This window comes from Mauremys reevesii, linkage group 3 (assembly GCF_016161935.1).
Source record: "Mauremys reevesii isolate NIE-2019 linkage group 3, ASM1616193v1, whole genome shotgun sequence".
NCBI classification, from domain to species: domain Eukaryota; kingdom Metazoa; phylum Chordata; order Testudines; family Geoemydidae; genus Mauremys; species Mauremys reevesii.
This window is the reverse complement of record NC_052625.1, coordinates 105,914,941-105,934,972: the sequence shown is the minus strand read 5'-3', so window position 1 is coordinate 105,934,972 and position 20,032 is coordinate 105,914,941. Positions and strand designations below refer to the sequence as shown.

At 41.5% G+C, this 20,032-nt stretch overlaps 1 protein-coding gene across 1 annotated transcript in view; it reads right to left on the bottom strand.

Annotated features, from left to right (window-relative positions):
* The window catches only part of TXLNB (taxilin beta), a 49,323-nt gene that overhangs the window by 11,788 nt on the left and 17,503 nt on the right, over nt 1-20,032 (bottom strand). The window contains exons 5-7 of the mRNA XM_039532525.1: nt 16,009-16,203; nt 13,647-13,766; nt 9,746-9,820 (exon numbers count right to left, since the gene is read on the bottom strand). Of these exons, the coding sequence (XP_039388459.1) occupies nt 9,746-9,820; nt 13,647-13,766; nt 16,009-16,203 (390 nt within the window). The remainder of the gene's footprint in view (nt 1-9,745; nt 9,821-13,646; nt 13,767-16,008; nt 16,204-20,032) is intronic.

Sequence of the window (20,032 nt, the reverse complement as noted above, 5' to 3'; positions counted from 1 at the left end):
TTGAGCTGGGGGATGTAATTTCTAGCTTGGATAGATGTATGCAGCTAGCTTTGATCGAGCTAGCGTGCCAAAAATGTACATGTAGCTACAGAGATGTGGATGGTGAGACAGGCTAGCTGCCTGAAGTACAGTCCCACAAGGGACCCTAGGTACTCATTTGGGTGGCTAGCCCGTCACACTGCTTGCGCTGCCTGAGCTACCCTTGGGTTTTTCGAGTTTGCTAGCTGAATCAGAACTAGCACATGTATATCTACCTCAGCTGGAACTCCTCCTCCCCACCCAGTTAGACTGTAGTCGTACTACCCTATGGGATTGTACAGTGACTAGTACGGACGTTGGCTCGGGCCTCTACGCAGTACCGTAACATAAATAATAATCATTCATATTGTACCTGAGTACACACAAGTAATAAACAAGTAAATGTGTTTTATAGTGCTAGGGTACATGCAGTAGGAATTGTCTCTCCCCAGGAGCATGTGCCATGTTCTTAGATTAGGGAGACAAAGAGCAATATAGTGCATCATGTGGTCCTATGGTTTCATTCAAATTCTTTCTGAGAGTGCACACCTGTGGTAAAAGAGGTATGAATTTGTAGGAGTAGTGCTATAGGAAACAGGTATTTTAACACCATATTGCTAATGAGGCTATTGAATGAGAAAAGAGCAGTGTGTTAAATTAACATGTCCCCAATGTGATAGTGGCCCCTTTGTAATCTTTGCTTGATGAATTACAGGAAGGACTCATCAGTTCATTGAATTTGCTATATTCACTTTGATTTTTTATAGTCAATTTGTTCTCTGACACAGAAAATAATATACATTAAAGGCCTCAGCTAACTTTTATCCTTCACTTTGTTTCAAAATACAAAGCTAAAAGCGCCAACACAAGCGACACACCTGGAGAGGCTGTGTGTCATGCTGCTGAGTAGCACCACAGCCCCACCGTGGGCATGTTCTGTGAGCCAAATGCCTTTAATCCTTTGGAGTGCAGAGTTCTCCGGCATAAGGAACACTGTACTGTTTAAGGGCCTGAGTCAGCAAAGTGCTAGCACCCTCAACTTCCGTTCAACTCAGTGAGAGTTGAGGGTGCTGTGGAAGCCAGTAAATAATTAACAAGGTTTGAAGAGATCTTAATGAATGTTAGTTAGCAAGAGTCAGGCCATACTGTAACCCTAATGACGTGAGACTTGTAGGAGCAAAGATAGTGCAGGACAAGAACTGTGTATAAAGTTATTACGACCTTGCAATCACTAACCAAAATGAAGGCTTGCTTTTCTTAGGCTTATCTTATTGTCTCACTCCTTTCTGCTATGTATAAACAAAATGTATTTGTTGCTTTTTACTGTCTCCATGATTGCTAGAAATTGTCTGAAACAAAGGTATAAAGGCTTGATGTAATTGTTTACCAGTTGAGAGACCTGTCCAGGACCCTGTGTCCTATGGCACTCTCTCCCTCCATTGTAATTACTGGAGAAATAATAAAGTATTTGATTTTGCTGCACCCAAACAAAAAGCGAGAACTGAGTTTTCTTAGACCTTTTGAAATCTCTATTGGGGTATCGGAGGAGGACTTTCCGTGAGGCTCACGCCATCTGAACTTATTGACTGTGCAGCAGGATCAGATGCAAAGTGGTATTGGGGAGAGGCCCCAATAAGGTTAGGTTATAGCAGTACTGGGAACTGCTGAGTTGGCCAAGGAAATGCATAAGGTAATGCATAAGGTAATGCATAGGTAATGCATTAGAATGCACCGGTGCTGAAAGATGCATCGTGGTTAAAAAAAAAAAAAAAAAAAAAAAATTTAAAAAGAGATAAAAAGGGTTAAAAAAAAAAGGAAGAAAAAGAGGCCTTGGTGTGTGTGTGTGTACACCAGTGTGAGTGGCTGTTGTGGATCTTTAGGAGATCCGGCTGACTCAGCCTGGCATAGTCCGGTGAGGAAGCTGCCTGGGTCTAGGAGTGTGGAACCCATCTTCCCTCCCCTTTCCTTGTGAGTCTCTCCTGTGTGAGTGGAAAATGGGTAAGGGACTGTCTAAATATTCCACCTCATATGGTCCTAAAACCTGCAGGTATTTAGCAAATCCATCTAAATAATGCCCATTAGAAGGTACCTTCAATCTAGATAAGATCATATATCTCAGTGGAGCTTTAATCACAAAGAAAAACCTCTGTCACAGTGTGAGCAATTTGTCTAGGAACGGGTTAATTTGAAATTCGGCTTAGCCCTGAGATAAAGGAGAAGTTGTTTTGTGTTCAAGGTCATGAATCAGTGCGGACTATGCTAAGTGCAAAGAAAACTGCTTTCAGCCCCAGCTGCTTGTGGAAAATAGAAACTGAGGCAAACCAAAAGCAGGAGTTACAGAATTGGAATTATATTTGCAAAGCTTAACTTCCCAGTGAGACATGTGTGAGTATTAAAGTGGTTTAAGTAAGGCTTGGGGTTTTCCTGTGTGAGGTGGGAGCATTCCCAATACTCTCCATTGTTGTTTTATTATTTTTAATGAAGCTTTAAAATTTGATTATATGCTCTGTCAGTCTGATCACCTGACATGAGGGATAAATTAGTAACAGGAATTTGTCACAGTTTGGTGAGCACTTAATAATGGGGGAGCCCTGCAGAATTTACACCATCTATCTGTTTTACCCTTGTTATTTTGTGTTTGCTTTGTTTGGTATTGTTGGTGTTATATGATAAGGATTGCATGATTAAAGGTGAGCTCTAATAGTATAAGGAGACACTATTTGGTTTTGGTGCACTATTTAGCTTTGGCTCTGTTTTGTTTAACCGGTTACTGTTGTTTTTCTGCTCTGTTCATTTGGGCGTTAGGTGTGTGAGCGGAACTGAACTTCTCTCGTGTAATTCCTCAGGTGGGAGCCATGTTGATGAAGCTCTGAGGTTGTCCTGAGATTTTACTGTCCCGCCCCCCTGTAACGGACAATGTAATAGAAGTGGAAAGGTCTGGCTTAGACTGTAATTTTCTTTGCTCTCTGTGTAATTTTCTTTTCTGTTTAAGTGTCAGCAGACAAATGGGTGGGTCTCTAAGGAGTTTGGATTGTGTGTTAAGTAAATGGCCTTTACCCAATGGCCATGTATTTTTGCCCAGGTGGCAAGCCTTACTAGGGAGGACTCGAGTAGTTTTGGGAGTAAAAATGTTTTGGGGAAAAGACCAGAAGGGTGGGGGCTAGTTGAGGAGCTCACCCTCCTAGCTAAGAACTGGTTGTGGAACAAGCTAGTGTCCATGGACGGGACGATTCAGCGAGAAAAGAAGGATTGGGCCCAGGCAGGCGGGCAACAGACAGAGAGATTTGGAAAACAGGTTGGAAACTTTTGAGGGTGTAGTGGAAAGAAGGAGTAAGTGAATATAAGCATGAGGATTTCAAATACTCAGAAAGATATTTGGAATGGTGATTTGCATTGGTAAAGTGGCTGTTGGAAGGGAAAAGCAATTGATTTTTAAGGGAAAATGAAAAATTGACTCTGTGTTTGCTGGGGGGAACAGCAGTTGAACTTTGTGAAAATGCTAAAGAGAACAGTTTTTTGGTGTCTTTGACATGTTTGTGAATAAATTCAGGCAAATAAATTATTAGATTGTAATAATTTGGCTGTGACCAATTTTGTTGAATTAGCTGAAAAATGGATACAGTGCTATGTAATTAAAATTGTATTAGGCTCTAACGGCACTGTAAGAGGTGATGTTTTCTGTCAGTGTTTAAAAGCAGGAGTTAACAGTAATAAAAGCAAGCCAGAAAGCATCTGTGTTAATGCAAATTAACTAACTGATAAGGTAGAGGCCGCTGAACCAAGGCTGTCTAAGAAACACATACGAGAAAATATGGGGCAATTCCTCTGTTTTGCCTAGAATCAACAAGAGTATTTGTATATTTTAAGTATTTAACTGCCCAGAAGGGGTGGACCTCTGTTTTTGTCTTTCAGATAATCAAAGAAAACTAATGCCAGCTGCACAACATTCAACGTACCATGATTTACTGTCACAGTCAAAATTATGTTGTGTGTTCTATGTTCTGTCTTGTGGTGTTTGTCTCGAGGCCAGAATTGTTGTGTTTAATATTTTCATGAGATGGTCTGATTTGAAATCATGCGGAAGTGTTGGATTGAAATGCAGATACTTGTTTTGTTCAACTTAGAATACAAAGTGTTTGGTTATATCAGAAAAATGTGATATACTAAAGTCTAATACATTTTCTTAAGTAAGAGAAAGAAACTACATTGGCCAAATCTTTTAATTGAGAATTGTTGTTAAAATTTGCATACTGACAGTCTTTGGAAGCAAGGACATGGGATCCTTCTGGCTACCTCAGACTTTTAGCCAGAGGGCTGGGGATGGTGGAAAGCTATTGGACTGGAGGTTATATTAAGTGAACTTCTCAAAGTGGGTGTGCTTGTCCTGGCTTGTTGTTCCAAAGTTCTGTAATACGGTTATTTTAGTGAAAGGGTATATGTGGCATACATTGAATAATAATAATTCTGTACTGTATAACAGTACTGTTTATGTTTTCATGGTATGAAAAAGGTGTATAATTGAAGAGTAAAAGTTTTCTTTGTAGGTTCAATGAAAAAATAAAATAAAATAAAAAAGAGTGAATGGCTAACATGCGCTGGCCCCAGTCAAGGACACCGCTTGGCTGCCTACCAAGGAAAGGGGGGGGGAATGGTTGCTGCAGTTACACGAGATTGGTGTGCAGCGGCCAGCCCACTCTCTCTCTCCTCAGGACCTTTGTAAATATTCAGATTGATTTTATTTCGATGTCTACATGTTGTGGTTATGGATATGTATTTGTTTTAGTTGATGTATTTACCAATTGGGTTAAAGCTTTTCCCTGCAGGAAAGCAGATGTCAGGACTGTTGTGAAATTTTGCTTAAAGATTTTGTGCCACGTTTTGGCATCCCTGTGACTATCAACAGTGATCGTGGAACTCACTTTACTGGACAGATTGTAAAGGAGTTATGTGCAGTTTTGCAGATCCGACACAACCTTCACTGCCCTCATCATCCACAATCTGCTGGGACAGTGGGATTTTAAAGAATAAACTGGCCCAGATTTGTGCTGAAACGAACTTAAGGTGGCCGGATGCCCTTCTTTTGACACTGATGTGTATGAGAGCCATTCCCAATCGAAAGACTGGACTCGGCCCTCATGAAATTTTGACAGGACACCCAATGCTGACTACCAACTGCACCCCCTAATAACCCCAGCTCAGATGGACATTCATTTGCTGGATAACATAATGCTTAAGTATTGTCAGGCACTAATGAAATGTGTTAAGTCTTTTTTTATACACAGGTGATGGAAGCACTACCGAAGGATCCTGTGCAACCTTGCCACTCGTTAGAACCAGGAGCCTGGGTCTACATAAAGATCCATCAACGAAAGACTGCCTTGGCTCCACGCTGGAAAGGCCCTTTCCAAGTCCTGCTGACTACCAACACCGTTGTGAAGTGCCACAGACTGACTGCTTGGACCCAAGATTCTCACTGCAATGAGACCCCTCCACATCAGGAGAATTTTCCTACTGATGATTACCCTAGGGCGATGATTACCCTATTCTTTCTTCTAGTTCCACTGTGCTTCTGGACAGCAGGGAAAAAGGACAAGGTGACATACTGGCAACCTCTCCCTTGTCCGCTGACAGACCAACTGTGCCTTTGGACTTTTCTAGAAAAAGCAAAGCCATTACAGGGTGATATGTGCTGGCAACCTCTCCCCTGTAGGATGCTGAACCACAACTGCTTCAGGAAAGAAGAAGAAACACTCACTCCACTGACATTGCCAAAGTCCAGGAATTCCTGACTGAAAAGGACATTGAGAACTGACCCTGGTGAAGAAACAAAGAATTGTACACTGGCAGGAAGAAATTTATGGGACCCATGCTTGGGGATGTGGTATTAATTGGATTTTGGGGTTTGATCTACAGGCTGCGCCCTGTGTTTTGGATAAATCCTTCAGTATGTATTGCCCTCCCTAATTGGATTTTAACTGACATTGCCCTTATCCAGTTTTCAAATCACTTCTACATACCCAGATTGCTCACACGGGGCTGCCATTAGATTAGCACAACAAAAAGGCCTGGGTTATTTCCTCTGGACAAAAAGGGAATTGACCAGATCCCTGTGGGCTGGGGCCAATAGTGTAGTAGCCATTTGGACTATTCTTAAAGGCAACGAACATGATAAGAAATTGGGCCAACTAGAAAAGGCCACTAGCCTTATTTTTGAAGCTCAGCTATCTTCAGTACAGGCTGGAGTTGGTAAGTTACATGTCATTTCAGCCCTTAGTTCTATGACCCAGAAGTTACTGACAGAGATGATATTGAATATCACTGAGGCTGGGAAGGCATTGCAGTGGGATCTAGACTAGACTTGGCCCACTGCCCTTACAGACACGTCAGGAGTACCATCTGGTCTGTGGTCATGAAGACATACTTGGACACTTTCTGGATGGAAGTGTGGACATTCACAGTGCTCCTTCCAAGCATATGGACCGGTTAGGGTGGGTGTGGGCTCCCACATACCGAATCCTGCTGGGTCCATGGGGAGGATGCCTGTGGGACTGTAATTATTTACCGAGACATCTGGGGAAATTAGACCACCTGGTATCTCCAACTGATTTCTAGACAGTACCCCTAGAATAACACCTGACATTTTGGATAAGAATAGAGAGTCAATGGACATTTTGGCCGTTAGAACCACCACAGCTCAGTGTATCTATAAACTGAAGCTAGGGGAAGTTGTCACTGTTTATGACAATATTTGTTGAGAGGGTGGAGGTCGACACCCACTTTTTCAAGCTAATGATAGCCCACCACTTTACGAGATATACATGTTAATCTTACCACTGCTGCAGGCAATCCTATCATTTCCTGGCCTGCAGATAGAATGTTGCCAGTAGCTTTTAGATTTCAGGTATATTTTCCTTGAACTAGAGTAGTGCCTGATCGGTTTCAAAATTTGCTTTCATTGTTACCAAAGGTTCAAAGAATCTCTGAATTGCAAGGGCAAATTCATATGCTTCAGAATGTATATCATGCTGAATAGTATGCCTTTCATACAGCTTATAGAGTGTCTACTTTAGGTACTGAGTATGGTGTATTGTGCCACCATTATTTTATTCCTATGGGAATGTTATTGTTTGTGGTGTTGTTAGTTAGTTTAGGATTATGTTCTTGTTGTTGTAAAGGATATAATGCTAGTAATAATACCTTTCATGTTCGTGCTGATCATGCATTGTCATTACATCCCATGAAAACCCCTAAGATTGACATATTTGCTGTAGAATCTGACATCCATGGTTTGATGCAAATTGAGATTTGAAATATTTGTTGTACTAGAAGTACAAAAATAATTAACAAGGTTTGAAGAGATCTTAATGAATGTTAGTTAGCAAGAGTCAGGCCATACTGTAACCCTAATGACGTGAGACTTGTAGGAGCAAAGGCAAGAACTGTGTACAAAGTTATTACGACCTTGCAATCACTAACCAAAATGCAGGCTTGCTTTTCTTAGGCTTATCTTATTGTCTCACTCCTTTCTGCTATGTATAAACAAAATGTATTTGTTGCTTTTTACTGTCTCCATGATTGCTAGAAATTGTCTGAAACAAAGGTATAAAGGCTTGATGTAATTGTTTACCAGTTGAGAGACCTGTCCAGGACCCTGTGTCCTATGGCACTCTCTCCCTCCATTGTAATTACTGGAGAAATAATAAAGTATTTGATTTTGCTGCACCCAAACAAAAAGCGAGAACTGAGTTTTTCTTCGACAGTGCACACACAGCACCTCACAGGATCCTCCCTAGAAAATGGAGTGGTGTCTCTCATGTTATTATTGCACCATTCCCAATGGATGCAGTTGTCAAAGTGATGGAACTCCCACACCTGTGTCCCAATCCAGCAGAACACTTAAGCACATGCTTAATTTAAGCATGTGAGTAGTCCCATTAAAATCAGGGTCTCAACCCCCAACTAAGGCATTCTGAGAGAGGCTTGAGTGGATTCCTTTATTACCACTTGAAATGCATGTTTAATATATTCTCTCATGTTCAATTTCATTAAACTGGCTAGTGAGGTCTGGCTGATAGACAAAACTCTTTCTAGCTGAACACAAAGGCTTAATTAAAAACACTCAAAACAAATTGGAGACTGATTCCTCAGGAGACCTGTGCAGTCTGATTGGAGAACCTATCAAATTGATGCCCATAAACGAATAAGTTTATTTAATATTTTTCAGTTTCTTCTCTGCTTATTTTAACCTTTGAGAAACTGCATAAAGGACCATATGCTTCTCACCTTGTTGACTGATGGCTAGACTGTCACAACTCTTACTTGGCTGCACAGGGATGTTAGGTCACCATACTCGGATTGTGAGTCTGACTACAGGGGTAGACCCAGATCTACACACCCAGTACTATACAGTGTGAGCAATTGGGCAGAGAGAAGGTGTGGAGTGGGAGGAGACATGGCTTTGCTTCCCCTTACTTGCAGGCCAGAATAGTTGGCAGAGTACAGAGCAGGGGATATGTACTCTATGAAAAGGGATAAATACCTTACTTCTCACCCAGAGGGAGTGAATTTTGATGCTCTGAGTCACAACGCCATCCCTGGGCTGCGCCTGGGAAGATGTTGCCCTTTACTGTGGGCAGAGTATAAAATTACGTTCTAGCCCATAAGTAGTCCCCAAGTCTCTGAGGCTCTGTCTACAATAGTTTTTCATAAAACTTCCCCCCATAGCTATAGCCTGTGCAATTTGCCTGGTGATTGTAACAATGGAAGCACCAGTGCAGACGAAGTACTGAGCCATTGTCAAGTATCATTGTCACGGTTTTCACCACTGTGTTTGGCAGACCTGCTCTGAGCTCTCCAGGGGTCTCCAGCAAGCGCTCTGAGGACCATTAGCATTTAATAGTGAATTCTCTCTGGGCTATAGAGTACTATAGGCTGGTTTAAAAATTCTACTAAATGGAGGTAATTCTCATTTAAATCTTAAAAGAAGATCATTCTCTATGAATATTTCCATTAGGTATTTCCATAAGGCTAGGCAAATCTACTGCTGTTTTCTCTTTTTGGTATACACATCTTATGTGCCCACATTTTGGGTCTGGTATTGTGTCACTCTGTGTGATGGAGTGACTGTTGTATGTTTTTGTATTAGTTGTATGTTACTTGGCTGCCATTGCATTTCACTCCAGCCTCATCTGTGTGATAATTTGTGTAATAAATTTCATTTTAATGTAGTTTTCAAACACTGTTTTATGCCCTGTTGAGCAGAAAGCACAAAAGGCCCATTTGTACAAGCACTCTGTGCTTGGAACTCCCATGGAAGTTAATGAGAATTCTGCATTCAGGCCTGATTCCAGCAAAGCACTTAAGGACGTGCTTAACAACTGACTTCACTGCGACTCATATTCTTAAAGTTAAGTATGTGCTTCAGTGCTTTGCTGGACTGCAGCCTCAGAGGGCGTGTAGGTCTCGGCTGAGAAAGAGTTATGGTGAGTATAGCGGTATGGGCATCCAACAGTATTACAGCATAGAGCTTTGTGGCTTAGTATTGTATGCACATGCAAACCCTTCAGTGTGGTGCACTGTTCTACTACATGCGTGAATATAGCCTGATTCCATTAGTACAGTGTAGGCTTAGGGGGAATACATACAAAGCTTTTGGAATACTTTACCTGGAATGTGGTGCGTGGACTAAAAATGGGCAAACAAAGGCACACCATGCAATCAACTTCACCTGGGCCTGTAGTACGGTCTCCTGTTCCTTCAACATTTTTGCCTGGAGCTTCCATTCTGCAGCTTGAGTCAGTAGCTGTGTTTAGAGCAACAGAGAGAAAATTTGTCACTCAGGGATGTGAATAATCATAGAATATCAGGGTTGGAAGGGACCTCAGGAGGTCATCCAGTCCAACTCTCTGTTTGGAGCAGGACCAATCTCCAGACAGATTTTTGCCCCAGATCCCTAACTGGCCCCCTGGGTTTAGCAGGCCAATGCTCAAACCACTGAGTTATCCCTCCCCCTATAGGCCATTGAAGCCATTTGCTAACACATCCTCAGGTTGTGCTAACCGCTAAAGAAGCACACATAGTACTAAATGTTACATTTTTATTGGAGGATCACACTCTTCATTGCTTCTATAGGCTAAGCTGTACAGCCCACGAGAGAGAGCAGTGTCTGAAGGGGCTGCCTATGCCGTGTCAGCATCAGCACGAGCTGCCAGAGCGATTCCGCCACCTGCAGTAACAAGTGGGCACTGGTTTTCCTCTCACAGTGGAAATTGGGCTTTTCCACTTTCACCAAGATAATTAGGGCTCTGCTCATTGATACCTAGAACACTTCTGGGAGTTTTAGAATTGATCGGACGCAGTGTTCAAAAGTTATTGTGTTACAGACAAACTCCAGTGAGCTGAGTGTGGGGCCTGCAGGCTCGGTCAATTAGACAATTAATTTTTATTAGGTGACTAACTTGTTTTCTCAATTGGTACTTATATTAAATAAATCCTGGCCCTGCTGTCTGACCTCAATAGCTGGGCTGAGTGATCAAGATTTTGGGGGGAAGTTAGAGGAGGAGGATGCATGCAGTACAGTGCCACGTTTGCTCAAAGCATTGGCGCTTCGAATTTCAGGGTTTGTTTAATATTCAGAGCACTTTTTAAAAATGTCACTGCACAAATGTCCCTCATAAGAACATAAGAACGGCCGTATTGGGTCAGACCAAAGGTCCATCTAGTCCAGTATCCTGTCTACCGACAGTGGCCAATTCCAGGTGCCCCAGAGGGAGTGAACATAACAGGTAATGATCAAGTGATCTCTCTCCTGCCATCCATCTCCACCCTCTGACAAACAGAGTCTAGGGACACCATTCCTTACCCATCCTGGCTAATAGCCATTAAAGGACTTAACCTCCATGAATTTATCCAGTTCTCTTTTAAACGCTGTTATAGTCCTAGCCTTCACAACCTCCTCAGGTAAGGAGTTCCACAAGTTGACTGTGCGCTGCGTGAAGAAGAACTTCCTTTTATTTGTTTTAAATCTGCTGCCCATTAATTTCATTTGGTGACCCCTAGTTCTTGTATTATGGGAATAAGTAAATAACTTTTCCTTATCTACTTTCTCCACATCATTCATGATTTTATATACCTCTATCATATCCCCCCTTAGTCTCCTCTTTTCCAAGCTGAAAAGTCATAGCCTCTTTAATCTCTCCTCATATGGGACCCATTCCAATCCCCCTAATCATTTTAGTTGCCCTTCTCTGAACCTTTTCTAGTGCCAGTATATCTTTTTTGAGATGAGGAGACCACATCTGTACGCAGTATTCAAGATGTGGGTGTACCATTGATTTATATAAGGGCAATAATATATTCTCTGTCTTATTCTCTATCCCCTTTTTAATGATGCCTAACATCCTCTGCACACTGCATGGACATCTTCAGAGAACTATCCACGATGACCCCAAGATCTTTTTCCTGATTTGTTGTAGCTAAATTAGTCCCCATCATATTGTATGTATAGTTGGGGTTATTTTTTCCAATGTGCATTACTTTACATTTATCCACATTAAATTTCATTTGCCATTTTGTTGCCCAATCACTTAGTTTTGTGAGATCTTTTTGAAGTTCTTCACAGTCTGCTTTGGTCTTAACTATCTTGAGCAGTTTAGTATCATCTGCAAACTTTGCCACCTCACTTTTTACCCTTTCTCCAGTTCATTTACGAATAAGTTGAATAGGATTGGTCCTAGGACGGACCCTTGGGGAACACCACTAGTTACCCCTCCTTCTACATTTTTGTAGATCCCGCAGCTCTTGCTGAGTGAGGTAAAGAGGTTTTGTGCTGGGGCAAGTAAACCATGTATGGTGTTGAAGTTAAAACAAAAATAATAATTCAAAGACTAATTGGCTAACTATAAGAATAAACACACTTTATTAAAAAATAACTTGAAAAAGCTAAAAACCTAAGGCAAAACTGATGGGTAGAGCTCTGCAAACTGGTACATAGAGAGTTGTAAGATAGTTCTGTCCCTGAAAGACGTTTCCAGAAAGTGCTGTCTGTGATTGAAGTTTGCCCTTCTATACTACTGAGCTCATCCTAAGAGGGCTGCATTATAAATGCCTTAATTATATATATTTAAATAGCATGGTGCCTTGAACTCAGTAGTGTGCAATATGATTCAGGTGGAGGACAAGTATAGTCCTGCAGTCTGGATACAGGACTGCGAATGATGAATTCCAGTGTACCAAACCTACTCTGACACTGACTCATCACATGGCTCTGGACCAGTCACTCATAGGCGCCGGCTTCTTCTGGGCCGGGGTGTGTGTGCTCAAACCCCCACTCCACCCCAGACCACACCCCCACCAACCCCTTCCCCCAAACCCCCACCCCCATCTTGCCTCTTCCCGCCCCCACTCCAACCCAGGCCCTGCACCCATCCCATCCCTTCCCCCAAGCCCCCAGGCCCACCTGCCCAGTTCCTCTCCCTCCCCACAGCGTGCCCCATCCCCACTCCTCCCCCTCCCTCCCAGAGCCTCCAGCATGCCCTGAAACAGCTAATTGTGGTGGACGGTAGGCGCTGGGAGGGAGAGGGAGGCGCTGATCGGCGGGGCAGCAGGTGGGCAGGAGGTGCTGGGGGGAGGGGGAAGCTGGCTGCCCGTACTAATTTTTTTCCGTGGGTGCTCCAGGGCTGGAGTACCCATGGAGTCAGCGCCTATATAGTCGCTTAACATCTTTGACTGAGTTTGGGCTGTATTATTACCAAGTGGTAATAATACGTACTTGCCTACCTCAAAGGCAGGCTGCAAGCATTAATTCAGTTAATGTTCATAAAATTATTTAAGCATAAATATGTATTATTATATGCCCATTCCTTTATAATTTTATAGCTAATTGAACCATTTCTTGAGCTTACTCTTTTGTAGGTGCTAGTTGTACAGGAGAATTGCAAAGAAAATTCCCCTCTTCTGAAAACCATGTACAAAGAATGTTGATTTTTCACTACTTCATGAAAAAATGGAAATAACCGAAATAGGTCCATATAGTCTGGCTAAAATACTTTTGGAGAAGGGTTTTCTAGACAGAGTCAGCAGAGGTGACAACTCTGGGGCTCACATTCTGAGAGGGACAGCACTTCTAGGGGTTCCACTTTCAGCACCTGTTGATTTGATTACTGGATGATACACTCGAAACTCCTTCATTGGCCTCTCTGCTCGCCACTGCCTGCAACCTCTACAGGAGACACCCTCTACCCTTTCAGATGAACAGCTGGGCCCAATTGGAATTCAGGCACATTCAGTGGGATCATCAGAGCCTTATGGGGAAACGTCATTGGCAGGGATTGATGGGGATTGGTGCTTTAGGACTGGTAGCATGATCTGGCTCCATGACTGATGAATTAGCCATGCACTAAGAAAAGGTGGCAATCTGGCAGCCCTGGAGACTGCATTCCTGTATCTATAGTACAGTCACACCAAAGGCAACAGCCGTGACAGTTTCCCTCACACTGCCCTGTCACTCTATCACACTCAGACCTGCAGAGCCAATTATAGTGGTGAAACGGTATTCAGGGATGATTTGGGCCCATCTTTTATCTAAAGACAGACAGACAAATGAGCAGACAGATTAGATAGATAAGTACGTATTCCTTTTCTCGTTCATGTCGCTCCTCCGCTTCTTTCATCATTTCCTGTGACTGCTCCAACTTGGCATCCACCAGTTTCTGTTGAAGTTCTCTGTGCTTAAATATTTTATCAAGTTGCTGCAAGAAAACAAACTCCGCTGTGCTGAAATTGCAGATGTAGTGACATACACAAACCTGCATGCTCACACACGTATGGCTGCCTACTAGAACAAGCATAAAGGCCAAAATACTGGAAATGGATAGAGCCCTGCAAATCCATGGATATCTACTTTACATCTGCGGATGTGGATGCAGATGCAGTTGTATTGCTTACCATCTTTGTAGATCACCTATTGGATGCAGATCCAATTTTTGTATCTGAGAAGGGCTCTACAAATGGAAACCCCAAATATTCCCAGCCTAATACAGTTATTAGAAAATGATAGTTCTTGTCATAGAACAAATTGTACCAGAATTTATTCTAGAAGTGAAACCAAGTTTGTATTAGTTTAAATTTATAATAACAAAAAAGTCCCCGGGACCTTTTCCAATACTGTGCATTAGAATGTACAATCCACATATAAACTCATTAGTATAATCAAAAATATTACGCATATCTCAAATGATTGCTCATTAGATGATGAACATGCATAACACAGTTTATTGGTGCTGTTAACTGGTCAAGATTTTGACAGATGGAGCATATTAGATTCAAACATCAAAGCCAATTGATCCTATAAAGTGAAAACAGAGATTCTAGGCCCCAACCCTGCAAATAGCTCAGTGTGGGTGCAGGGATTCATCTGGACAGAGCTCTAAACAGGATCGGGCCCTTTGGGCTTCAGTCTGCAAGGTGCTGAGCATTCTGGCCTGACACAACGAAGTACTTGAGGACATGCTCAAGTTTAAGCACATGAGCTGTCTTGCTGAGGCAATGGGACTACACACACACATGTAAAGTTCAGCACGTGCTTCAGTACTTTACTGGATCAAGCCAGAGTGCTCAGCACGTTGTGGGGTTGAGCCCTTATTGACCATTGTTTCCTCCTGGTAATGACTTGTGTTCTAGCTCAACCACATAACATGGGTTTGATGCAGAAATTATTGGGTGAAACATACAGGAGGTCAGACTAGATAATCTCATCGTGCTTCTGGCCTTTGAATCTATGACTCTATAGCAGCGTCTTCCAAAAGAAATATCAGCAAAGGCCCACCTGACTCTTGCTGTGTTGAGTAAATCATTAGAGCTGGTTGGGAATTTTCCAATGTAACTTTTCTGTGTATGGGAAAATGCCGATTTATGAAACCAAAACTGTCCACAGGAAAGGGTTGCTTTCAACTAATTTCTTGAGTTGAAAAAAAATTGAGAAAAAAGTTTTGAAGTGGTTAAAAACATCCTGTTTTGACATTTTCTAATAGAAAAACTTTTGTTTTACGGTTTGAAATGACTTTACATTTCAAAATTTTAGTTAATTTAGTCTAAAAAAGCTTAAAATAAAAAGTCTAAATCAGAACAAAACATTTTGAAATTATGAATTGACATGATCCAAAAAATGTTTCAGATTGTTAGTTCATTAACATTATTAAAATTTTTGATTTTTTGTTCTGATTTGGGTTGGGGAAAAATTCTGAATTCTGAATCTCTTATGAGATGGGTCTATAAATGCCACATTTAGATAAACTTTCTTTTTATTTTGATAAAAACCATTCAAATGCATGTATAGTTCATTCAGGGGATGGTCTCATGCGTGATACAATAAGATTTTAAAATAATTAGATGGATGTGCTCAGTCCAAAGTGGGTCAGCATTTGAGACTGGAAGTACACAGTACTTATGTCACTTTTCCTTCTGTTTTTAGTGCATATATTTGGACTGAGAACCACAATGAACATACTAATTAACAATAAAGAGTCCCAAAAAGTCATGAGTTGAGATATTTACTAAAGATGGGGGAAAAAATCAGCATAGTTTGAAAATGTAGGAGCTTTGTTGAAATTTTCTCAATAACTCTAATATTTACTGAAGGGATAATATGCTATCTATATATATCTTTTACTGCAGATTTTATAGTGAAAGTTATGTCTGCACACTAGAGTCTGTTCAGATGTCGAGCATCCCTGGTTTACACGTTTTATTAATCTGCAGCTGCCAGAGTAGGGTTGAAGCACTAACTTGCTTCTGATACAGTCTGGATTAAACTGCAATGTGCTATTAAACCTTGACAACGTTATCCATGTTGATCATCACAGAAAAGCCTCATGAAGAATAAAAATGACAGCAAATTGAGAGGATGGGGTGGTGTCAACAAATCTAATCCTCATGCACTTCAAAACCTGCCTCTCCCTACCTCAAGGAGGCTGCATGCCTTAGTAGTCTCACCTCCTCTCTGAGTTCATACTGATCAATGATGCTGTTCAGTTTCTCGGCCAGCTCTGTGTTCTCCTGGCATAGTTTCATGTTCCTTTCACTTTGCTGCTCAATTTGAGTCTGGATATCACTCAGTGTGCCCTGGAAATGATTAGTGATCTCTTTTCTCTTCTCATCTTCCTCCCGTGCCCGTTGAAGAGTTTCCTCCTGTTAAAAAGGTGGAGAATGTGATAATTTAAATGGGTAACACAACAGCCAGCTTTAAAAAAAAGAAAAGAATTGGACTCATCTAAAAGTTATAAGGTTGGAATTCTCTTTAGAGCTATGTCTTTCTTCCATAAACTCAAGAATGAGTCTGACTATATATACATAGTTTGGATTAGACAGTAGCCTTGAAAGAAAGGAGGAAAACAAGGACTTGCGTTTATACAGATTGAGTTAAAGAACTCTCAAACCAGAGCAGCTTGGGTATGAGAATGTTTATACTGATTCCCAATATTTCAGCATTACCTTTGCTATGAAAGAAGATATCTGGTCAAAAATGTTTTAGCCAAACTGTTTTCTGATGGAAAATTGGGTTTTTGACAAAATAACCATGTTTGTTGGAAGGTGTTTTCTTTCTGTGGAAAGTTTCTGCTTTTAGCTGAAACCCCCAAAACCGAAAAGTTTTGGCCACAAACAAAAATGTTTGGTCTTCATTCAGCAACAATACCTGGATTTAAGGTGTTTCTCTCTCACAACCCAGCCTCTTCTACTTCATCAACTAGTAAATCAAACAGCTATACCAGGCTGTGTGTTGTACAGATACAGAAGTTTATTTGTCAACACAGAGCCAAATAATGGGAGTGTTGCCTGAGTAAGGATTGCCGGATTTGTTCCCCACTTATCAGTGAAACTCTAGTTAGGATCTTTTTATGTGTAAGTGAATGTATCAGATGTCTGGATTCAGTGTTCTAGCATTGGGACTACAATTTTTTTTTATTTCCTAGTTATTTGCTTCTAAGGGTGTGTAATCCTGTTGTAACATTGTTGGTAGCCACCCCTAACATGTTGCAACCCCATTAAGAAACCAATCTACAAATTGCATAGTGGTGTACTTTACAATCCCATAGCATAGTTCAGCTAGCATAGTTATTTATATGAAATCTCTGATTACACAGGACAAGGATAATTTACTATAACCATGTGTGAATACAGCTGTAGCTGACTCTAGCACACTATAATTTATATTATAGATGTGTCTTCAAAGGTGTAGATTTAGCTCCTGTTCTTGAAAAAAATGAGTGCACAGTGGGTGCGTAAAATACTACACTTTCTACAAGGTACACATCACAAAGATCTGCTGAAGAACAGCTACTGCTCCTATTGGAGGTCACTTTTCCTTGTGGTGGACTGGACATGGATGGAGATCATAGAGTTATGCAGTTTCTGGAGGAGGGAGATTTGGGATAGCATTATTGTTTGTATTACAGTAATAGCAGTAGTGCCCAGAGGCCACAACTGAGATGGGGCCCCATTGAACTAGGCACTGGACGTACACACACAAACACACGAAGTCCCTACCAGGAAGAGCTTCCGATCAAAACAGAGAAGACAAAGAGTGGGAGGAAAGCAATATGATAATCTCTATTTCACAGGTGGAGAACTGAGCCACAGAGAGAGAAAGTGACCTGTCCAGCTCACTCAGGAAGCCAGTGGTAACACTGGGAATTGAATACATGTCTTTTAGACTCCTAGCACAGGGCCCGGTCCTTAAGTATAGCCTTCATAGGCAAGTCATTTCTTTCAGTAGAGCAAAAGTGCACTAGTAAAATATCATTATTGTTATTCACTAAAGTAATAAATATATCTAAATGAATATAAAGCAAAACATTTCCACGTCTTGGAGATGAGTTACAATGAACCATTTTGTAGCAAGGTGACATAAGCCAGCCAGAAAGTAGCAATTGTGCAAATATTAAAACATATGCAGTGATAACACTTTGGGTCTCACTTATTATTTACCTTGGAAGGAAGAATAATTACTTGAAGCACAACAAAAGAATCGCTGGTTAAGGTTTGCTAGAGTCATCATGCAATTTTGGTGTGGGGTGCATTGTTCAATATGATCTCCTTCTCTGCCCCAAGCAAAAGGCCAGACAATGGCTTTGAGCTACTGACTGCCTTGTGGGGTTTTGGAATACTCCACAAGCAGCTGTGCAGCATCGGGAGTGCATAGAGTAGCTGGTCCAATCAGAATTTCTCATATTATGATTTTAGATATCAGATATTGTCACCGTTTGAGTTTCAAGTATTTTGAAACAAGGCTGCATCTAGCTGAAAGAAAAGCTGGTCTTGTAGTTAAGACACTGAACTGGTCTCAGGAAAACTACACGCAACCCCTGGCTGTCACTGGCTTCTTCAGTGAAAATTTAATGCCTCTGTGCATTGCAGGGGGAGATAGCTCAGTGGTTTGAGCATTGGCCTGCTAAATACAGGGTTGTGTGTTCAATCTTTAAGGAGGCCATTTAGGGATCTGGGGCAAAAATCTGTCTGGGGATTAGTCCCCCTTAAAGCAGAGAGTTAGACTAGATGATCTCCTGAGGTCCCTTCCAACCCTGGTATTCTATGATTAGTCTTCCCATCTGTAAAATGGGTATGATAATAATACTTCCTTTGCTTGTCTAGGTTGTAAACTCTTTCAGGTAGGGACTGTCTCTTGCTATGTGTAAGTACAATAGCTAACACAAAGGGGTTCTGATCTCAGAGGCCTCTAGACACTACTGTAGGAGGAGCACTGACTGACTTGTCAAGAATTCCTAGAGTCAGGGCTGGCTCTAGGTTTTTTGCCACCCCAAGCTCCGAGAGTGGAACTGTTCAAGCAAAAAAGAAAAGAAAAATTCGGAAGTAGAATGCCGCTCCTGAAATTGTGCCGCCCCAAGCATGTGCTTGCTTTGCTGGTGCCTAGAGCCGGTCCTGCCCAGAGTATACCAGGAAGCAATAGCTTTAGCACTGTAGGAAAGGGAGTGGCATGTACTGCTCTTGCATTGGGCTGGTGGAGAGGCAATAGCTCTATAGATCTAGCTTCGAAATGTTTCTTCTCTCCACACCAATTGTGCTGGCCCCTGAGCAGGGTCACACGGAACGGGGAAGGCACATTGGGGCAGCCACGACCTGGCTCAAAGTAAACTTCCCAATTTGCATTACTGTGTAATTGTTCACCTCAAGTACATCCAATAGCTCCAGTCATTCCTATCCCTATTAATCTGTGAGCATTCCCCAGGCATTTCCTCTATTGCCTGTTGCTCTTGGTGTCTTAGGCTTGTTTCTGTACAGCAAGATCATTTAAGTTTTCTCCATAATACTAAGGATTAAGAGCCAAATTCTGCTCTTGCTTACAGCCGTTAAAGTTGGAGTAGCTCCACAAATCCAATGCTCTGGATTCACACTGCTGTCACAGAGCAGAATCTCTTCCTGAAGGATTTCTTTTCAGCATGTTTGAAGCAGTCAGAACATGCAAATCATATTTTCTTCATTAATTAGTGAGAGCTACACTCACTTCTCTAACAGTTGTAAATTATGCTTTGGAGTTTTAACACAAATAAATATGCTGCATCTCCTCTATGCTTACAGGTGGATGAGCTTCCAGAGACTAAAATTCATTCTTAAGATATCCCCTTGATCCAGTTCTACTCTCTCCTCTACCTTGCTCTCTTTTCTTAATTCCCATATCAGAGGTATATCCATACCTCATATGCCAATACGATACTGATACAGCCTTCCTATGTTTCACTGTTAAAAGTGCAATAATAAATTTCATAAAATCTTATAACATCAGAAAGAAGATATTATGATGTTATGAAGTGAGTGAAAGCTTGTTATGTGTTGGGTTAAAATGCCATTGAGGTTGATAGGTGTCAACTCACCCTTCAATTAACATAACTATAAACATAAGCCTCACCTAAGACAACAGGAGTGTGTGAAAGCCCTCAGGAGCTTTTGGGCTGTGTATTGTTTTGGGGAGGGTGTGAGAGAACATTCAGATACTGCTGAGGTC